The sequence below is a fragment of the Parasteatoda tepidariorum genome, chromosome 7 (genome assembly GCF_043381705.1).
Source record: "Parasteatoda tepidariorum isolate YZ-2023 chromosome 7, CAS_Ptep_4.0, whole genome shotgun sequence".
In the NCBI taxonomy this organism is placed as follows: Eukaryota; Metazoa; Arthropoda; class Arachnida; order Araneae; family Theridiidae; genus Parasteatoda; species Parasteatoda tepidariorum.
In genome coordinates this window covers 77,313,161-77,334,615 of record NC_092210.1, presented here as the reverse complement: position 1 = coordinate 77,334,615, position 21,455 = coordinate 77,313,161, and the positions used below count along the sequence as shown (strand labels likewise).

The window sequence follows — 21,455 nt, the reverse complement described above, 5'->3', positions numbered from 1 at the left end:
ATTCAAGAGACGATGGTAGATCAACAATAATTAGGGAAATTTTTCAGCATAACTTTTTCTTATAAATTTTTTTAAAACCAAAAATTGATGTAAATGAAGTTTTTTGCTCATACCTGTCTGGAAATAGTTTTCTTTTTCGTTGAACCCCTCTGACGAATAAAATTGGAACTTTGTCTGACTTCATCGGAGTAAAAGTTATACGAGTCGCTTTTTGTAATAAATGCAAAATGTTTCAAACTCCAAAGAGAACCAATGTCTTTTGACAGTGCATCTATAATATAAAGAGGTATAAAATTATACAATTATGAAACATCTAAACAATTTTTTATTTTTACTTTAATCAAAACTCAGAGAAATGGAAATGAAAATTTCGGGAATTTTTTGTTCTTATAAAATAAATATTTATGAAAATGAAAATGAACTTCCAAAATTATTAACTAACTTTTGCTAATTTTAAGACAAATAGCTTATTACAAATTTAAGAAAGTGCTCTTCTTCATATCAATTAATACTAATTTCAGTATTTATATTCACAATAATACAAATATTAATTTAAAAAAAAATATTTTAGTACATAAAATTTATAGCAAAGAAATTAACTTCGACACTTTAAAGTAAATCTATAAATACTTTTGTTATTGACTTAAATTGTTGAACCCTTTGCCCTCTGATGTCACGGAGTAGATATCGAAAGTTAACACTCTAATACTAGTTTTTATATCTCAATAATTAGTATCCACATTATTTAATGAGTTTTAGAAATTATATAAGACTATTGTAGTTGTAAAGTTAGTAGTATCATCACAACCTCAATTGATTTCCATGACAATGTCGTAATGTCCATTGCAATAGTAATTCATATATGACGAATTGACCCCAGGTGGCTGAGCGGTAGCGCTTCGCGCTGTCGTGCCACAGGTCCCTGGTTCGATATTCGGGCCGGGCAAGGTTGACTCAGCCTTTCATCCCTTCAGTGGGTCAGTAAATGAGTACCAAGCATGCTTGGGAATTAAACACTGGGGGTTCCGAGTTCGGCTGACCACCTAACTGGAACATCTGCTCCTGCACCCCAGAGACCAAGGTCAAGAAAATTGAGATGGGCACAGGAGGCCTTGGCCCTCTATGGACTGTCGCGCCAGTTTGCGAGTTTAGTTTAGTTTATGTGACGAATTATTTCGTCATATCCAACGTGAGCCGAGGAATACGCTGAGAAATTTCAAAATTTATGCATTTAAAAAAAAAATTGCCATTGTCTATACTCGGTCAATCATCCAAAAGCAGCTTATTTGTGTATATATATATATATATACATAAAAATTTCCCTTAATAAAAATTTTGCCGAAAAATTTAAATTCATATCTAAGAAGGAGGTAAGAAAAAGAAAGTAAACTATTAACGTTGTAAATAATTCTTACCCACATTAGCGTGATCGGACAAATCCAGTACATAGAATTGCAAAACATATTCTCTTGAAATTCGTGGATGAGTCTAAAAAAACACTATTTATTAGAATAAAATATTTTTATCGGTCTACAAAAAAAAGAAGAAAAAAAAAACAGAAAAAGGTTATGAGTAATTTTTTTTAAACAAAACTTTTTTTTATACTTGACTTATTTTGGCTATCCAAAATCCTGTTTCCATGTTGTCGCAAGCAATGAAGATGGAATGCAGTTTTACCAAAAGATCCTTAAATACAAAAAGAAAAAATGATTAGTAGGCTAATTAACGTAATTATTTTGTCAATGTTAGAATAGGTTGCATTAAACCATAAAGCCTTTTTCATAAATACATATTTTACTGCAACACGTATTTTTTCAAAAGAAAAAGTTTTTTTTTTTCGATTTCAAATATCGAGATATTATTTGAAGTTTTACTCTTCTAAAAAAAGTGGACCAGCTGATCACTAATATAGTGGATCAGCCGGAAACTGATATTTTATTTTTGCATTTGCTAGGTAAATGATTGCTCTCTAAGGCTAGTAATTAAAAGCTACATGCCCGCTCCTTACGGCTAATAATTAAAAGCTACAATGTCATTACTCGCGTTGATTTTCAATGTCTACTTAAAAAAGAAATTACTTCAAAAAGATAAATACTAAATTTAAAAAGAAATCGATTTAGAAATTCATATGTTTTTTTAATATTACGTCATATACTTTTATATGAAACTTCTTTTATTGCTATATCAACAATCATTTTCATAATCAATTGCCGTCTTATTATTGGTTGACTTAGTGACGATGTATGCTATTCATAGCTAAAAAATCTCCCATCTCAATCCATCTTTTCCATTCTAACGCAAGTTTTAAACCTATAATTAAATAATAGATTTTGAATGATTTTTGACTCTAAATTCACGAAGAATTCACGATAAACGTATTTGATGATTTAATACTAACAAGTATCCAATGATTTAATCTGACAAGATTGATTTCAACAATAAAAAATGCTCTTTAAAAACCATGCTAAGATTTTCAAAATGTAAACAATTACCTTATTGCTTGCTTCATCTCTGTATGAATATGCACCGTATTTTTCAGCCAAAATGATTTCTGTTGATTCGAAACATCTTGTAGCTTTAGTCGGTGATTGTAGCTCTAAGAGCGGAATGAACGAGCCCTTGTATTCTCTTTAGCCCTGCTTCTAAAGTGCTATTTTTTTGATATTTTTTATAACAATCGTTCCAATTTTGAGATCACAGCTACTATCGTTCAACTTTGAACCCAATCCAGAAGACTGGATCAAGCATTGAGAGAAATTTGCCTTGGTTTAGGACTTTACGATGGAACGGATCTGCATTTGCGTTACACGGAGAAGAAAACTACGAAAACATCCCAAAGTTAGCCAGGCAATAACGGAACTCTAATCCATGATCCGTCTACCACTGAGGATATTTTACGTCAGCACTGTAGACAGTGCGAGCCGGGTGCGGGATTCGTATCGAGCAACCATTGTATCGAGCTCGAGTTACCCCATTAGGTGGCGAGAGCTCTATTCTCCGAGCCACCATGACTCAAAAGTAAATCGTCCGAACGGGGACTTTCAATGCCATTAGGTTCATTAACGTAATTTTGTTAATGTTAGAATAGGTTGTATTAAGCCACGGAGCTTTTTTTATAAATAAATATTTTACTGAAACACGTATTTTTTAAAATTTTTTTTTAATTATTTTTTTCTAGGTTTTAAATATCGAGATACTACTTGAAGTTTTACTCTTCTAAAAAAGTGGACTAGGTGATCACTAATATAGCGGATCATCCGGAAACTAATATTTTATTTTTACATTTGCTAGGTAAATGGTAGTTAGCAATTAAAAGCTACAATGCCCGTTCCATACGGCTAGTAATTAAAAGTTACAATGTCATTACTCGCGTTGATTTTCAATGCTTACTCAAAAAAAAAATTACTTCAAAAAGAAAAAATTATACTAAATTTAAAAAAAAATCGATTTAGAAATTCATATATTACGTCAATTCATATATTAAGAAGTACTTTTATATGAAACTTCTTCTGTCGGTATATCAACAATCATTTTCATAATCAACTGCCGTCGTATTAATGGTTGACATAGTGACGATCTATGCGATTCATAGCCAAAAAATATCTCGTCTCAATCCACCTTTTCCATTCTAAAGTGAGTTTTAAACCTATAATTAAATAACAGATTTTGAATGATTTTTAGCTCTTAAAGTAGGCTGAAGAATTCACGGTAAACGTATTTGATGATTTAATATTAACAAGTATCCAATGATTTAATCTGACATGATTGATTTCAACAATAAAAAATGCTCCTTAAAAACCATGCTAAGATTTTCAAAATGTAAACAATTACCTTATTGCTTGCTTCGTCTCTGTATGAATACGCACCATATTTCTCAGCCAAAATTATTTCTGTGGATTCAAAACATCTTGTAGCTTTAGTCGGTGATTGTAAAGAAATTTTTAGTTCAATCGGACCACTTTTGCCTTTTAAGTGAATTACATTACCTGGAGTAAAAAAAATCATCGAATTAATTATTTTACTTATCATACTTATGCTCTTTATAAATGGAATGTGCACCTCAAGGTTACATGATTAGTCCACTCTCTACTCTTCCCCTCTTTCGTTTCCCTGTTTTCGGAGTCCCGCAGTGGACTGATCGTTAAGACACGGTTCCNGAAATTCATATGTTTTTTTAATATTACGTCATATACTTTTATATGAAACTTCTTTTATTGCTATATCAACAATCATTTTCATAATCAATTGCCGTCTTATTATTGGTTGACTTAGTGACGATGTATGCTATTCATAGCTAAAAAATCTCCCATCTCAATCCATCTTTTCCATTCTAACGCAAGTTTTAAACCTATAATTAAATAATAGATTTTGAATGATTTTTGACTCTAAATTCACGAAGAATTCACGATAAACGTATTTGATGATTTAATACTAACAAGTATCCAATGATTTAATCTGACAAGATTGATTTCAACAATGAAAAATTCCTCATAAGAACCATGCTGTTGTAGTTGTAGTTCATTTACATCGCATTAGAGCTGCACAATGGGCTATTGACGTGCCACAGTGCACAGGAACTCCGTTGCCCACTAAGCAACACCCCTCGCCCTTGACTTCGGTGATCTGTCTTAACGAACAGTCCACTGCGGGACCTTTAAGAACCATGCTAAGATTTTCAAAATGTAAACAATTACCTTATTGCTTGCTTCATCTCTGTATGAATATGCACCGTATTTCTCAGCCAAAATGATTTCTGTGGATTCAAAACATCTTGTAGATTTAGTCGGTGATTGTAAAGAAATTTTTACTTCAATTGGACCACTTTTGCCTTTTAAGTGAACTACATTACCTAGAATAAAAAAAATCATCGAATTAATTATTTTATTTATCACACTTATGCTCTTTATAAATAGAATATGCAAATGAAGGTTACATGATTAGTCCACTCTCTACTCTTCCCCTCTTTCGTTTCCCTGTTTTCGGAGTCCCGCAGTGGACTGATCGTTAAGACACGGTTCCAAGTAGATCACCGAAGTCAAGCATCACTGGCTGCGGCCAGTGCGCGGGTGGGTGACCACTTGGATCAGTCTGCGTAGGGACCTCGTTTAACTGTTCTACCGTAAAGTGCTCGACTTCGCGTGCAGGTCGTCGGGCTACCGAAGCGAGGGTGCCATCCCCTCTGCGGAGGATCAAAATTGTGATGACATGTCTTCAGATCATCCTCGGGGATGTTTCCCAGACCGTCGCCAGTAGACCATTGTGCAGGTGCGACGTAAATGAAGAAATCAAATCAAACCATGTTTTCGGCGAATCTAGCTTTTTTCCCCCACATAAGTATATTCCAATTCTTACTGAAATGTAATACCGTGGGGAAAAAACAAGATTTTCAGCAACCATGATAACAGAGAGAGAGAGAGAGAGAGAGAGAGAGAGAGAGAGAGAGAGAGAGAGAAAGTGTGGAAGTCGTGTATCTTTGAGAAAAATTATGCAAAGAGTAGTGTATTGCAGTAGATGCCTTGCTATTGATTTTTGACAAATTTATATCCACATAAAATTTTAACAAGCATTAAAATGTTCATTAATTAGGGTTACTATAGCCAGTCACACGATTTTTTCACCATGCTTTCTCGTTCTCCGTTTCCATGGATACGGAAAATCTTGTTTTTCCCTTTTGTAATCATATTCCAATTTCTTTTGAAACTTACTGCAGTAGATAAAACGGAAGATTCGCCGTAACCATGATAACATGAAAGTGTAGAGATAGAGGAAATCGCGTAACCTAGTAGTAGATAAGTTGCTATAGATGTTTGACAAATTTTCATTTATATCAACATTTAATGAACATTAAAGTACCATCGATTTGGCTTATTGTGGTCAATTTTAAACTTCTAGTAAAAGCTTTCTAAGCTTCTTTATCAGTTAAATAAAGGAAATAATTTTTTGACTTGGTTCTGGGATTAAAGCATTGATTTATGGTGTTTAAATATATATTCATTATTTTCTCTCTCAGTAGAAAATCAAAGCTATATAGATCGGCAAAATTACAGCAAAAGTTTATTGAAACAATGCCAAAATATTGACTATCAATAAATTTATATTATCGATAACATGGCAATATAAATTATACTAGAAACGGTCTGAAAAAGATAGAAATATGCGTTGTTAAGAAGCACAGAACTCTAGAAGATATTTTAGTGCTCTAGCTAGCTGCAAAGTGAAATTTGATTGCAAGATTTAATCCTCACAGACACGAAAGCGAAATAATTAAAGCATTGTAAAAAAATGAGATAGAGTTCACTAAAGGCAAATAAAAAAAATTTCTCATAACACCACTGGTACTTATTTTTTAAAAATAAATACTGACATTCTATGTGAAACAGCGTTTATTAAATTGCCAGAACCCCATATTCAAAGCAAGTCAGTATAAGAACAAGAAAATTCTCATACCTTTTTCGATAAAGGATTGCACCTCATCTGCTACAAGGAAATTTATAACAATCCCTCTGATATTAGACGAAAAATATGGTACCGGAATATTTTCTTGCAAACTTGCCCTAAAGAAAAGCAAGTAGATACAGAAGAAGAAACAAAAGACGTCACTTTGAATAATTTATATTCCAGTGATCGGATAAGTATGTAGTATATAGAAATCCGATCATTAAATCAAAATTTATTCCAGGTGTTAATTTTTATTATTATTATTATTTTGCTCAGTGTATAGTGCACAAAATTAAAAACGGACCACCCTGACTAACTTTTGATATAATGATCGAATCCTTACGTTCTAGAACTCAATCTTATAAGTTCAAAGGAGTTACCTCAATTTCTTTTCGACGGATTCGGATTTTTAACCCAAAAACCATAGAGGGTTTTTCGCGATTTGGGAAAAATGGTGCCAATCGTTAGGTCAGGAGAGCAGTTCGAAGTTTGGATCTTTTAATGTTAATTTTACTTTTTACGCATGTTTCTCGAGAACTTTTTAAGTGAATTAACAATTTTTTGCACACAATTATAAAATTTGTTTATCTAAAGATAATTCTATACACACAATAACTTTGAGTAAATATTTATTATTTTTTATTATTTTATTTAATAATAGACGAAAAACTTGAATTATAAGGTATACAATTTTTTGTATCATTTTAAATAATGTAATTTTACATGGCAAATTATAAAATTTCAAATTAGTTATAATTAAACTGTTTTTTTTTTTTTTATACTATCTTCTCGCTTCTGAAATATATTTAGTCTGAATTATATTTCTCCCTCAATTAGGTTCCTTGTTACCCAATCTTACCCTATATGTTTTAGGAGTAGTATAATGTTTGATTGCTTGTATTCTTGGTTTGAGTGTATTAAGGGTATTTATAAGAAAAATGAAGATCATTAAGGGTATTTATAAGAAAAATGAAGGTTGCGTCTAATTAAAGTTGTCAAATGTAAGCAATCCGAATCGAAAACTTTACAGCACGATTTGATGAAAATTAACAGTTCAATCACAATGCCAACTTTAATTGCTGATCCCTAGTACATTTAATATTTATTTTTCAAAAACTTAATCTACACATCAGTAATATTTCTTTTTAGCCTAAAACTTAAAATGATAATTTATTTCATTAACAGCAAAAATGACCTGCTAAAAGAAGTTATGAATTTTACCAGTTAGAAGAAGAATCTTGATTTTGTTCAATATTCCAAGATGACAAAGAAATCATTCGTAAATTTTCACTCTTAAAGCAGAGTCTAGAGTTCATTGATGGTTCCTGCAAAGATTATAATAGTATTAAAAAATCTTATTAATTTACTATGAGTACTAATAATAGAGATAACTGGAGAAGGATGAGAATAGTATTTAGTTTTTGATGACAAGGGGATCGTTACAGAGGATAGCAGTCCAGCTTTACAATAAAGTGAGGACAAAATTCCATGTCTTGAAGCTCTTCATAACTGGTAAAGATTTTTTAGAAAGTTACTTTATTGATACCAATTTACTCCAGATATAGAGTAAGATAATCTTAATGGTATGTTAGCATAGCTTGAGGGTTAACCGGACTTAAGATAAGCTCAGAAGAATGTTCTGAATGTTGCATTTCAATTAGCTTAGAAGCATCAGTTTAGAATATATAGGTACAATAGGAAGCTATTTATAATAAAAATTCTATTGAAAATCGTCATACTTAATGATTTGGCAGAAGAAAAATAAGTTTTAAACATCCAGATTACCATAATAAGTTTTTAAATCTAAATTTCCGCACTTATTTATAAAATCATTTGACTTTTTCAAATATTAAAATCAAAATGTTCGTATAATAAATTGGCATTCTAAATAAATTAGAGACCATAAAATAGCCGCTGATCCAATTCAATTAATTTTGCAAGAATTAACAATATAACTCATAGGTTTCACAAATGCGCAGATAAAAAATGATTACGACTGTGTTAACTTATTTTTTCCTACATTCCTCGATTTGTATAGCAAAAGTCTGGTAAAGGAGTCTTAGCATAAATAGTCAACTGGTAAAAAATTAATAATATAGTTCAAAATCAAGTAATATAGTTCATATGTAGTTTAAAAACAAATTATATAGTTCACATGCAGTTTAAATATAAATAATAAAAAATTAATAATATAGTTCAGTTTAAAAATTGGTAATATAGACTTATTATTTGACATGTTCACTTGCGTTTTTTTATATTTTTAATTATATTTTAAGAACATTTTTTAACTATGCCCATCTTCCTCCCCCCAATCATCTTTTTGAAAATAGTGACTGAACTATTTTACCGCAAGATTACCTTGTTTTAATGAATATATCTAATTGCAAAGTCAACTTACGAGCATAATTCGAGTTTTCTGTTGTTTTCCATCTGTTCTAAAATACTAAAGAAAGAGAGAAAAAAATCAATTATCAAATAAATTTTTAAATCCATAAAACGTTATTGAAATGAATTTAAATATCTCACAGTTAAGAAGTCAATCCAATAAGTATAATCAATATTTAGGTTTGAATGTGCGGATATCAACTTAGATTGACACAATTCTTGTTGAGGAACCAGAGAAGGAACGATTTGGATATTCATCACGCTTTCTATTGATATGTCACTATTTATTTTCAATTCTTGCGAAATAATTTTCAAGGTTTCCTCCAGTAAGGATCTGAAAAGAAGTTTTATATACAATTAAATGTATTTATACTCCATGGCAAGTTGCAAAAAGGACCATTGTGGTATAAGATATAAGTAATCATCCGCGACAACATATAGTTCCGTTTTATTTCGTTATCAATTTTTCACAAATATGCTTTCAAAACAAATTAAAAGCTTTTAAATGTTAAACACGGCAGNCTTCATATCAGATCTGGTTCTTTCGAACCTTAATTCTGAAACTTTTTTGTTAAGAAAGAGCTCTGTTTACATACATTTAAATTTTCAATATTTGATAACAGTATTTACTCATGCAATTACCAAAACAGGGGCATAATAATCTCTCTCTAATAGACAATCGTAAGCGCCGCCGTCTCTGTTTTGGATATGAACAAAACTGTGTTACAGAACTATCCAGAGTTACAATAAATAGGAAATATATAATAAAGAGGAAATATATTGTACAAAGTTAAAATAAATAGGAAATATAATAATAAATAGAAAAGTGCACCACCACTTGCATATAAGTGTACTCGTTCGAGTATTTAACGTGAATGCAAAGTCTTGCTAAAGACGGAAGGGTCCAGAGCACAACAGCACATGTCTGTCACTGACCCAAGTGCACTTCAGGTGCGCCTCTTAAAATCTTACATAGGGTTCGTACGGAATGATACGTAAAACTGCGAAATCTCCTTAAATAGATTGCTTTGCGTAAATATTTTTTAAAAAAGTGAGAGAAGATATTTAGTTTTAAAAATATTTACGCTTTTGATAGGAAAAAGTTTTTCAGTGCATTAGGTTGAAAATTAGAACTTGTTGTATTAGAAATTAATGTCACCACGGACAACAGAAAATTAGGAACATTGAGACAATTTCTTTGAAATAAGAAGATTACTTAAACAGTTTATTTTTAGATCACGCATATAGGATAAATAGTATGTAGAATAAATTGGTCAAAAAATTTACAGATTTTCGCCATTTTGCTCAAATTTGATTATTATCATAAGTTTTGGCTTTAAATAAAAATAACTGTTATGCCGGATGTTTAAAAAATTACAGACGATTTGAAAAATAAATTAAGTAAAGATAGAAGGAGAAGGAAAAACATGATTTGCTGCGCTCTGCTTAGGATTTTTCATTACAAAATTGGTTACTAAGATCGATAATAGATGGCAATATGCTAGTTGGGTATAGTAAAAAATCAATGTTTTTCTGCATGTCCGACCACTTCACCGGCAACTGTAATTTTGTTCCTGTTTTGCTTTATGGTTTGTTGTTTTTGTTTAGCTTGATAATTTTGCTTGTTTTTGCTCTATAGTTTGTCTAACAAGTGCCATCTGTTGACAAATTTTGAAACCATTCGAAACTAACTGGGAAGAAATTAAAGTAGTTTCTTAATAAGAACATAACAAACCATATTACTACATCTACATTCGTTTTCATTCTATTATTTTTTTATATCATCGGTCATTTTTGAAAATTTGTAAGAATGTTTTAATTTTTTTCTAGTTTATGCGCCTGTAATCATTATGGTGGTAACATTAAAGACAGAAAAAGTAATAAATTACCTAATGACAGGCATAGGTAATAATTTCTCTAAATGTTGATAATATTCTCCACTTGCCAATTGAATAGCAAATTTTTGTGCGTCATCTTTCAAACTACTGCTGAATTTTTGACCAAAAAAGTATCGATGTGATAATTTGTTGATCAAAGTCGCATCTTTTTCGAAGAAATATTCTTTTTCCTGCAAAAAAATAAAACATATATATATATATTTTGTTTAAGAAGGAGGTTATACATATATATTTCAGTGGGTTTTTAGTTGGTAAATTTTGTTGAAAATTTTACCTGTACTTCTTTTATTATTATTTTTTATTAATTGTAATGTTTTTCATGTTGTGAATCTGATTTTATTTCTTCGATATTTTATGTATTTTCGAACATAGATAACACTTTTGATTTGTTAAACAGCCATATATATATATTCCTCCATATATATATATATATATAAAAAACCGGTCTCAGGCAGGGGAAAAGAGCGTCAATATTTATTAAACCATTATTGGCAAGAGAAAAATCATCCAAGTGACACAAAACGAAATTATAGAAAATCTTGCAAGAGAAATTGTGAATAGAAATTCGAGAAAATCTTGCAAATAAGTCCCGATGAGCTTTTAAGTCACGTACAAAAAGGGAAGCATCAGTAATTATGCTCCATTAAATAGGTAGAAGGAATAATATGGTTCTCACAGCTCCATTGAAGGGTAATATATCTATGTCTTTATTTTGAAACCATACTTTGCATACTTTTACTGTGTGGCATGGAGCTGAATCCTGCTGAAAAATAAATGGTGCGTTGTTGGGAAAGAGATCCCCGATGGAAGGTATCAATTTTGGTTTCAGGACAGTTTCGGTGTATTTTTTGGCATTCAGGATGCCAAATCAGGCCGAAAAAAATGCACAAGTGCTACTGCCGATAGAAAAATTAAACGACTATGCCTTCAAGATAGAAAAATTTCATCAGATGCCATTAGATGTGAAATGAATGCAGCGGGTATTGCAGTAAGTTCAAGAACAATAAGAAGAAGGTTATCAGGATTTGGACTACAAGCTAGAATTCCAAGGTAAAAACCATATCTAAATCAAAAGCAACGTGAAAAATGAGTTAAGTGGGCAAAAGAACACATTAAATGGTCAGAAAATCAATGGAAGCAAGTAATCTGGAGCGATGAGAGTAAAATATCGCTCTTTGGTAGTGATGGTAGAAAATACGTGAGACGTAGAGTAGGTGAAGCACTTCATCCTGATTGCATTGAAGCAACTACAAAAAACACAACTAATGTCATGATTTGGGAATGTATGTCTGCAGATGGTGTGGGCAGAATTTAAGTGATTGATGGCATCCTGAATGCCAAAAAATACATCGAAACTGTCCTGAAACCAAAGTTGATACCTTCTATTAGGGATCTCTTCCCCAACAACGCACCATTTATTGTTCAGCAGGATTCAGCTCCGTGCCACACAGCAAAAGTATGCAAAGCATGGTTTCAAAATAAAGGCATAGATATATTACCATGGCCAGGAAACAGCCCTGATCTCAATCCTATTGAAAATTTGTGGCGACGTTTGAGAATTCTTGTACGAAAAAAACGTCCATCCAATAAATTACCTTCAATTTGATATATAAACGTTTGTATTTAAGTGAAAATTAATATATTCTACAAGCACACAAAGTTGAAAAACATGAAACTTTCAAAAAATGTCCACACTTCTGGCCACCACTGTATATATATAATCATCATTAAGATTTACTAAAATCATTTGACATTTTTACCATTTTTATTTTCTCTTCTTCGAATGCAATGGAATCTTCATCAACTTGACTAGAATCATTTGTAATATTTTTAATCAGCTTTTTTTTAGTTATACGAATAGGAGCAAGATTAACTGTATTTCTGAAAAAAAAAAGCCAGTAAGGTAATTAATAAAATATTCATAATACATTTCAACGATTGCAATCAATATAGGTTATTCATAATTTTACATTTTATTTTATAACCGTCGTTGAACAGCTGCCCCAATTTTATGGGTTTACAACTATGGTTTTATGTTACGGATTACTGATGTTCAACTCCGTAGCCTTGTAATTTTGAACTCAATTCAGAAGACAAGAGAACTCCTGGATCAAGTATTGGGAGAAATTTGCCTTCGTGGAGGGCTTTTTGATGGAGCTAACTCTCATTGCGTTATATGGAGAGGAAGACCACGAGAACCTCACACGGTTAGCCTGACTGCTAGGGGACTCTAACCCATGATCCGTCCACCACTGCGGATATTTCACGTCAGCACTGGGGTCGGTGCAAGCCGTGCGGAATTCGTATCGATTGGGATTCAAACCCGGTTCGCTTCAATGGAAGACAAACGCTCTATCCCCTGAGCCATCGTGGCTGAGGTTATTCATAATTATAAAAAAATGGTCTAATTGAAAAATAATACACAAAAGAAATTGAAATGTTTCCGCATAACTTTTATTGAACAATTGTTTAGAACGCACGAAAGTTTTTGCCTACAAATATACTGTATTTTGATTGCTTTATGTCTCCCATTGTCATACGTATCTATTATAGATCGCTGAGTTCTTAAATTTTTCGGTTCATGGTACCCGGTGACATATGAATTTTCTCCCCGGCTGGTTCCAGGTATCCAGCAAAAATTTTATTTGTTACATTGCCAAATCCAGATACCCGGTAAAATTTATATTTTTTATCAGGTGGAGTATTAACACCTATACCAAACAGTATAAAAATCGTATAATTTTTTATCGAACGAGTATTTCACAAGATATAATTCGAAAGAGATTTATTTATCTAAATAAATAAAAGCGTGATTTTTTAAGAAAAAATAACTAATCAATTAAAACTACTTAATTAATTTTTCATTTACCTTACCTAAATTTCCAATATTACCTTAATTGTATTTTATTCCTACTTGCTTCTTTTCAATATAAATGTAAATCAATTCATACTTAAAATGTTATAAAATATTCTCAAATGAGTTTTTCTTGAGTTATATAATAATAATTTTTTTTCCTTCCTGATTTTATGATAAAATCAACGTTCAAAAAATGTAATTATCAAGTTTCGTTTTTTTTTTTTTAAAAAAAAAGAAAAAGAAAAAAAAAACTCGATTTGAGTTCGTTTATTGCTATGTGCTTTAATTTGCTAGGAAACTGTCAAATTAGTAACAGAATTAGAATTGCATTTATTTATATAGCACTTAGAATTACATTTGTCAGATTAATAACAGTATATTATATTTAGCTCTAAATTAGGAACGGCATTAGAATATTTAATTAGTCTTTAGTATGCAAATATTTATATTTTGTTTGCATCTGTCCTTATCAAACAAAATCCTTATCATACAAAATTTGAAACAGGAATAATAAAAACATATTATTGAACTTACTCTTTAGCTGAAAACTGAATTAGTATAAATGTAATATACTTATTTGTATTTTTAGGATCATATTCTTCGAATTTTATTTATTACGATTTGCTTTAAAATTTAAATAAATAACAAGTTAATTTCCTATTTTAACTATCATATTAAGTTTAGCTATCATATTAAGTTAATTAAAATAGCTCCCAGCCTTAGATTTCTGAATTTGCATGTCCTTCTTCTAAGCTGGTACTACTAAACCACTCTTAGCAAACATACTGTCCTAAAGGTTTTCCACTTTATTAAGGTTAACTAAATTAAAATTTAACACGAGAGCTAAATATGTTGCGCCTAAAGCAGTTATTTCAGTTTGATAATTACGAAACTAAAGGAATTAATGGATTTGCAAAAGTACAATAATTTTTATGAATAGTTTTAAAGTTAAATCTAAATATGATTGTGTTGATCATATATAAGTGTAACCCGGTAAAATTGGACACGTTCGGGTAACTGGTAGCAAATTTTACAACTCAGTGGCGTTTAACGACTCGCTCTCGTATTTAGCTTTTTTTTTTCAATTAAAAAAAGATAATTCTTGACTTTTTTTTAGTACAGGTAAGAAATTTTAGGAGAAATAAAAGCTTGCATTATAATTGCGACCAAACTACCCCCAAAGGAAACATCTCCAAAAAAAAGAAGAAAAAAGAACGTGTTGCTAAAAGTATTTATTATAAATTAGCTACCCTGCACTGGGTCTTAAGACTAAACACTGAGTTTTTTTTTATTATATTTTTTATTTTTAAAATATTTATTTCTAGCATGCTCCATAACAAGAGTTATAATACATGCATTGAAGAATGAGAATGACAAATTTAGATCAAAAATACAAAATGAAATACCGATATAAAATATAATAACAGACAAGCAAAATCTAAAAGAAAGAAAAGGGATATTATGGACAAACTTTTGAAAAATTGGTAGACAGTCAGTATTGATCAGAGTATGACAGTTTGGTGACCATTGTAATCCACTTGTGATTATATGTTTGAAACGTTCACTACGATGAGAGTCTAATTCAGAGCAGAAGAATAAAATATGTTCAATATTTTGAATTTTATTTTGGTCACAGCTGCAGAGTGGAGATTCTACGTGCTTGAATCTATGTAGGTATTCTTTACAACGAACGTGTCCGGATAAGATTTGGGTAAATTTGAAATTGGGAATGAATTTACAAAACACTGAGTGTGGAAACCCGAAACCGAGTAGTAAAATTCTTTTGTAGGATCAGGGTAATGAAAGTCTGGCTCGTTAGATTGGGTACTAGGTAATTGCCAGGGACATACCTAGTAGGAATACGTCAAGCCTTGATAACTTGTTTCTGTCTAAGTTAAACATGGATATATTGTCCTCAATAAAATATTTTTCTTACATCATTCTTGATGAGGATTCTAAAATTACATGCAAAGTGATCACAGAACAATATGTTAAATCTATGATCTGTAAATAAAAATTCTTTTACTCACTTGAAGGGAGAATTCATCATAAGAGTAGGAATGTAGGCGTTGTAAGAAAAGTGTAATGTTTGCAGAAAAAATTGTTGCTCATTGACTTCTTTTGAATGTCTGTTTTCATCCACCAAATATTCCACAAACTCTCTACAAAAAAAATTATTATCACGTGTGCTGAAGTTATAAGTGTGATATATTTTGTCCGTTCCTGCTTATTTAGTTACTTACCTGCTTAGAATGCCATCATCTGAAGAATTATAAAATATGAGATTACTTTTCGTTCGAAATGCGTTTGATAAAGATGGAAATTCGTGAATTAGACCTTCACATGAAACACTGAAAAAGTTAAAAGCATTGAGTAAAAATATTTCAACTAAAAGTATTAAAAAGAAATTACTGGTGGCATGCAAGAACACACCAAAATTGTTCTTTCTCTGTTTTTGTTTACCTTATTTTCATTCCAATATTATTCTTAATCAATTATAATGAATTTATTTTATTTATTTTTACTAAACGCTTGTAAGATAAACTTGCTTATCAGTATTCATAAAAGAAAAAGCATTTTAATAAAAAAGTAAAATGGTCTAACAAATGCAAAGAAAAAAATTTGTATCATTTGTAATAAATATATATATTTATAAAATCTAAAAAATATTTTTGTTTTTGTTTTTAAAACATAAAATATGCATTCCTGCAAATATATACAACCACTCTTGCATTTATAATTTTAGAAAGCATCTATTATATCAAAACACAAATTAATGGATTATGTAAAGATACATACCCTCACCAAGTTTCTAATGAAAACAACAAATGTTCAATGTCTTTGGTTGACCGGTACATATCAAAATAAAACAAAAACTCCATTCATATGTTTTAACTAATGATGTACTCCTGCACTGTAGTTGGCATTGGAGGTACATAAACTTGTGAAGGACAATGCCAATATTCTCAATGTCAATTTGTGGTAGACAAATTATGTATACCCGTGTAAACTTGTGAATTACAAAATGTACGAGTATGTATCACCAATACTAACAACCCTGCAAGAAGGTATCATTGTTGCTGTGATGGACATTTATAGAACCTGTTATTGAAGATGTGGATAGAACTGTTTACCATTGGTGAGGGCCAGGTAACCAAGGGTGTGTGCTTAGAACATTTACAATTTTAGCATGTACCTAAAACTTGATGAGTTATTGTATTTTTACTTACATTAGCCATCCCTGTGCGACGTATATTTGGCTTTTGTTGTTAATTTACGTCGCACTAGAGCTGCACAATGGGCTATTGGCGACGGTCTGGGAAACATCCCGGAGGATGATCCGAAGACATGCCATCACAATTTTGATCCTCTGTGGAGGGGATGGCACCCCCGCTTCGGTAGCCCGACGACCTGCGCGCGAAGTCGAGCACTTCACGGTAGCACAATTTAACGAGGATCCATACCGCACACCCTCGGTCCCTACGCAGACTGATCCAAGTGGTCACCCACCCGCACACTAACCGTAGCCAGTGATGCTTGACTTCGGTGATCTGCTGGGAACCGTGTCTTAAAGATCAATCCACTGCGGGACGAATATTTGGAAACAAATAATTCTATGAAACTGTTATGAATTATTTAGATTAATCCTGTATTTTCAGCTATGATCAAGTGGTTATAATTACCATAACTTACATAGGCACGCTCGCTTGTTTTTCAACTGCGTGTAAATCTGGTAGAAAAGACAATCCTGCAAAGTAAATAAACAATATATTACCGTTTTTAGTTTCATGTCAATGGACAGCAGAAAGATTTATTATAAAAAGAAACTCAATAACTTTCAACCTATTTATTGAAGTTCTTTACAGATGTATATGGCATGACTTAAAATTAAAACTACTTCCGTTATTTCACATAAGAAAGCGTGAAATATTTGTTTTCTAACAGTATTATACAGAATTGCATATAAGTTTCTTACGTATATCGTTATATCTGAAAAAAAAATTCATTTGTCAAATATTGTGTAGTTTATACTTGTATAGCGGGTAAGGTAATGTTAATATTCACATTGTGGAGAAGTGAAATGTTAGTTGGCAGCTGACAAGGATCAAACCAGGCTGGTGTTGGCAAGTTTTTTGACAACTGACGTTTTTATCGGGTTTTAACCATCATGTCAAAAACATCTTTTCTTACTATAATTTTTGATAATTGTCAAATTCTCAAAATTTTGGTGTTGGAAGTAATTATTAGATATTATAAATGTGAAATTATAAATAAAAGTACAAATAAAATTACAAGTGACCAATCAATTATTTGGTCTTTAATTATTCTGGTATCAAACTTCTTTTTCGTTTTTACAATTACTTTTAAAAGTCCAAAATGTTGCTGTAAAAAATCACAATCTACTGCAGATATTAATTAATTATAAATAAAATCATGTAAAATTATAATTTCTGAAGTCTGTTATTACTTTAATCATTGAAAATAAAACTACAAAATTAATCATCTTACGCATAAAAAGAACTCTACAATAATCTTGTTGATTATGAATTAAATCAATTTTCATTTTACTTCAATTCTAACTTCTTCCTAATGCCTACTGTACTCGAAATTTATTACACAGTTTTCAATCAATAAGACAAAAATTCATATAGATTAAGTTCAAATAAAATCAATATTTAGATTGATTACAAATAACAATTCATTGTTTTATTATCTGTACTTTAAATTTAATAGTTATATCGAAATATATCAAATAAAGATGTTGATAAATTATACAAACTAATATATTTATTTACAAAAAGCAGGAAATAGTTTAAAAACTTTTGGGCAATATTTCATAGTATATAACATGAATCATAGTTATAATGCAAGTATAGTGCATGATTTAAACAGTTATGTAGCTTGACTTCAAAATCAAGGTCCTTTTGCCACAGGTTTCCGACAGTTTTTATTTTATTTCGATTCGACTGGTTTTGACACTTTTCAACAGGTCACAAACTAGTTTTTGACGTCAAAAACTAAACCCTTAACCTGTCATTTTTGGATTCGTTGCCACATGATCTAATCCCCATGTAAAAAGTTATACATCCCCTACCAAGAGAAGTTGAGATGTTTGAGTGTGAATGTAGCCTCACTCTCACTGTAAGTGAATGATAATGATTAAGTGAATGACAAAATCTGACTCGTTGTCAGCCGTGAGAGTTTACGCGCAATTGAGAGACTACGTAATTGTGAGTGAAGTCGTTATATACAGTTCTCATTTTCATGTCAAAGAACGATCCGAATTAATAATCCGAATCATTAATAATCCGAAGAAATAGAGTGCTCAAATTTCAAACTGATACAATTGAAAACAAAACAGTGTTTGATTCCAATACTTCGCTTGATAATCGATGCTCAAATCTTCGGATGTAAACAGAATAACATATAAAAACTATAGATTAGAGAAAAGATTATGCGACAATTCTAAAAACTACGTGTTCCAAAGGAATAACAAACTTTAAAAAAAGAGAACATTTTTTTTTTAATAAATCTTAAACATAAAAGTAGGGCAGATCATTTTCATGACTATGCTCTACCTCTGAAAAAGTTCGACAGTCACTGTTTTTCGTTTTCCACCCCAAGTATTTTGATTAATAACACACATACCTCGATAGGGGGCTAAGGCTATGGCTAAATCATCGATATTTCTGAGTAGAACGTCATCTTCGTTTAAAGTGACAACGAAATCCCATATACCAAGATGCAAAAGATTTTCATATGCCTAGAATAAATAATATATACAGCTTTACAAACCTAGATAATACCGTTAACTAAAACACAGATAGCTTATTAATGTCTCAGAGAAAATCTTATTTTGTCATTGGTCTAGTAAACAAAGTCTATTTCAGTATCGTGCATGCTCTGAAAAATTGCCCAAACGAATTTTATCTTTTAAAGTACAGTGGACTTTCGATTTACTTATTACACCAGATGTCCTGTAACTGCTGCCTCTAATAAGAGTTTTAAGAATTCTTGTTAAAGAATAAAAGCCGATTGAGGGTTGAAAATTAATAATACATTTTATCGCAATATAGCAAAATACAACTGAAGAAGGTGTAACTGGCAACAATAAAAATAAATTTCTTTATCATGTATATATGCAGCTATATACATATATGCAGCTATATACATATATGCAGCTATATTCATATATGCATATATTTCAGAACATACTGTGTAAGATAAAGTTGGGAAATAATTCATAGTGCTGCGTTAAATAAAATTAACCGCTTGTTTTTCCATACAAGATTTCTTACCAGCTTTCTTGCTGACGAAAGTATTATTCTTTTCAATATTCAAAATTTCCTAGAACTTAGTGGTCAGATTACCATTAATTTAATGTGTAATTGTGACATCAAAGAGCGACATTAACGCTAATGGCGTTAAAGCAAAATGAAATTAAATCTAAAGTTAGAACTCGATACATTTATCAATCAATGCCTTGATGAGTGAAGGAATATTTTGCAACTTAAAAATGTTTTATTTTCACCTTATTTTCATTCTCCTAATATAAATTTATAAATTTCTTCACCAAACTAGCAAGCATTATTGCAATTTTTAATTTTCTCTGAACATAATATTGGTTTTCGAACCATCTTTAACTGAAAGCGTATTTAAATGACAATTATAGATATCCAAGAAAGATGTAATTCACCTCCATTTTGGCTCTAACAGTTTCATAGGAGTCAAAAGTAGTGGAAAAAGAACTTTCCGTGGGAACAAGAATTATGTTGTGCCTTGTGGGGAAAGATTTTTCTATCTGACTTTCTAACTCCTGCGAGAATAAAAAACATAAAAATAATCAGTGAACAACGCAATCTGAAAAAAGAAATAATAAAAAAAAAAACAAGTGCTTTTTTTAAAAAAAAAGATCATGATATCAATCTATTCCCACTCCATCTTGGATTTAGATTAAATTTTGAATTTACGTTTTTTAGATTTTTCGTTCTTACAACATTTTGATGATTTTTGAATTCAAAAAATATTAAAAAAATAAATAGGAAAGATTAAGAATAAGAATTGAAATATTAAAATACCTAAGATATAAAGAATAGTTCTAGATTCGGAGAAATATAGCTTGAAAAAGTTTATAATTTCCATAAATTTTTCTTAAAAATTGCTGGACATCTTTGAGCTACCCGCTAAGTAGTAAGAATACTTATTTCACTAACGTTGCCATCTCGAGTGTCTTGGAAACAGCTTGGCTCGAATAAAAAAATTTGGTTTTGTTTATCATATGCTTTTTAATAAATTAGTTAATTTAATATCTGATTTCCCAGATGATATGTAGAACTGAACTTGCATAGAAAAACAAAAGAACAACATTCTTTTCATAGCCTAAAACTTACCTCTCTCAATTGTTCTTCTTTATCAATATGAACTGCGTACAGAAAATGATCTCTATAGATAGATTGCAACACAGAAATCTATAAGATACAATATAATAATGCAATTTTAATCTTCACAAGGAAGAAAAATACTTTTACTTTCAAGTTTACGTAAACTTAATGTTAGAAAATTAAAATTTTATTCCTTTATATCGGGTTTTTAAAGTTTACGATTTTCTAATTATTTTTAGCCACTACTCAAAATGAGGAGTTAAATTGGTTTTACGATTTAAGGGTCTATTTAGAAATTGTGTAATACTTTATCAGTTATTCATTTTTCTAGAAAACTCTTGGATATCAGTCATTGTTGATATATCGTTAGATGATTTTTGATCTGGAGTGTTATTGGTATACATTTAATAAACAATGATGATCAATTATAGAGGGATCATCTCAGAATAAATAGAAATAGGAGTATCCTATGATAGTAGGATTGATATATATATA

At 30.8% G+C, this 21,455-nt stretch overlaps 1 protein-coding gene across 1 annotated transcript in view; it reads right to left on the bottom strand.

Annotated features, from left to right (window-relative positions):
• LOC107455668 (uncharacterized) overlaps positions 1–21,455 on the bottom strand; it is a gene marked incomplete in the record, with an annotated part of 114,444 nt that overhangs the window by 74,502 nt on the left and 18,487 nt on the right. Inside the window, 15 exon segments of the mRNA XM_071183666.1 lie at positions 1,427–1,488; positions 1,606–1,686; positions 4,695–4,849; positions 6,448–6,554; positions 7,660–7,763; positions 8,837–8,881; positions 8,965–9,157; positions 10,713–10,891; positions 12,482–12,602; positions 15,609–15,740; positions 15,822–15,929; positions 17,272–17,326; positions 19,228–19,342; positions 20,276–20,395; positions 20,970–21,047. Coding sequence (XP_071039767.1) covers positions 1,427–1,488; positions 1,606–1,686; positions 4,695–4,849; positions 6,448–6,554; positions 7,660–7,763; positions 8,837–8,881; positions 8,965–9,157; positions 10,713–10,891; positions 12,482–12,602; positions 15,609–15,740; positions 15,822–15,929; positions 17,272–17,326; positions 19,228–19,342; positions 20,276–20,395; positions 20,970–21,047 — 1,655 coding nt within the window.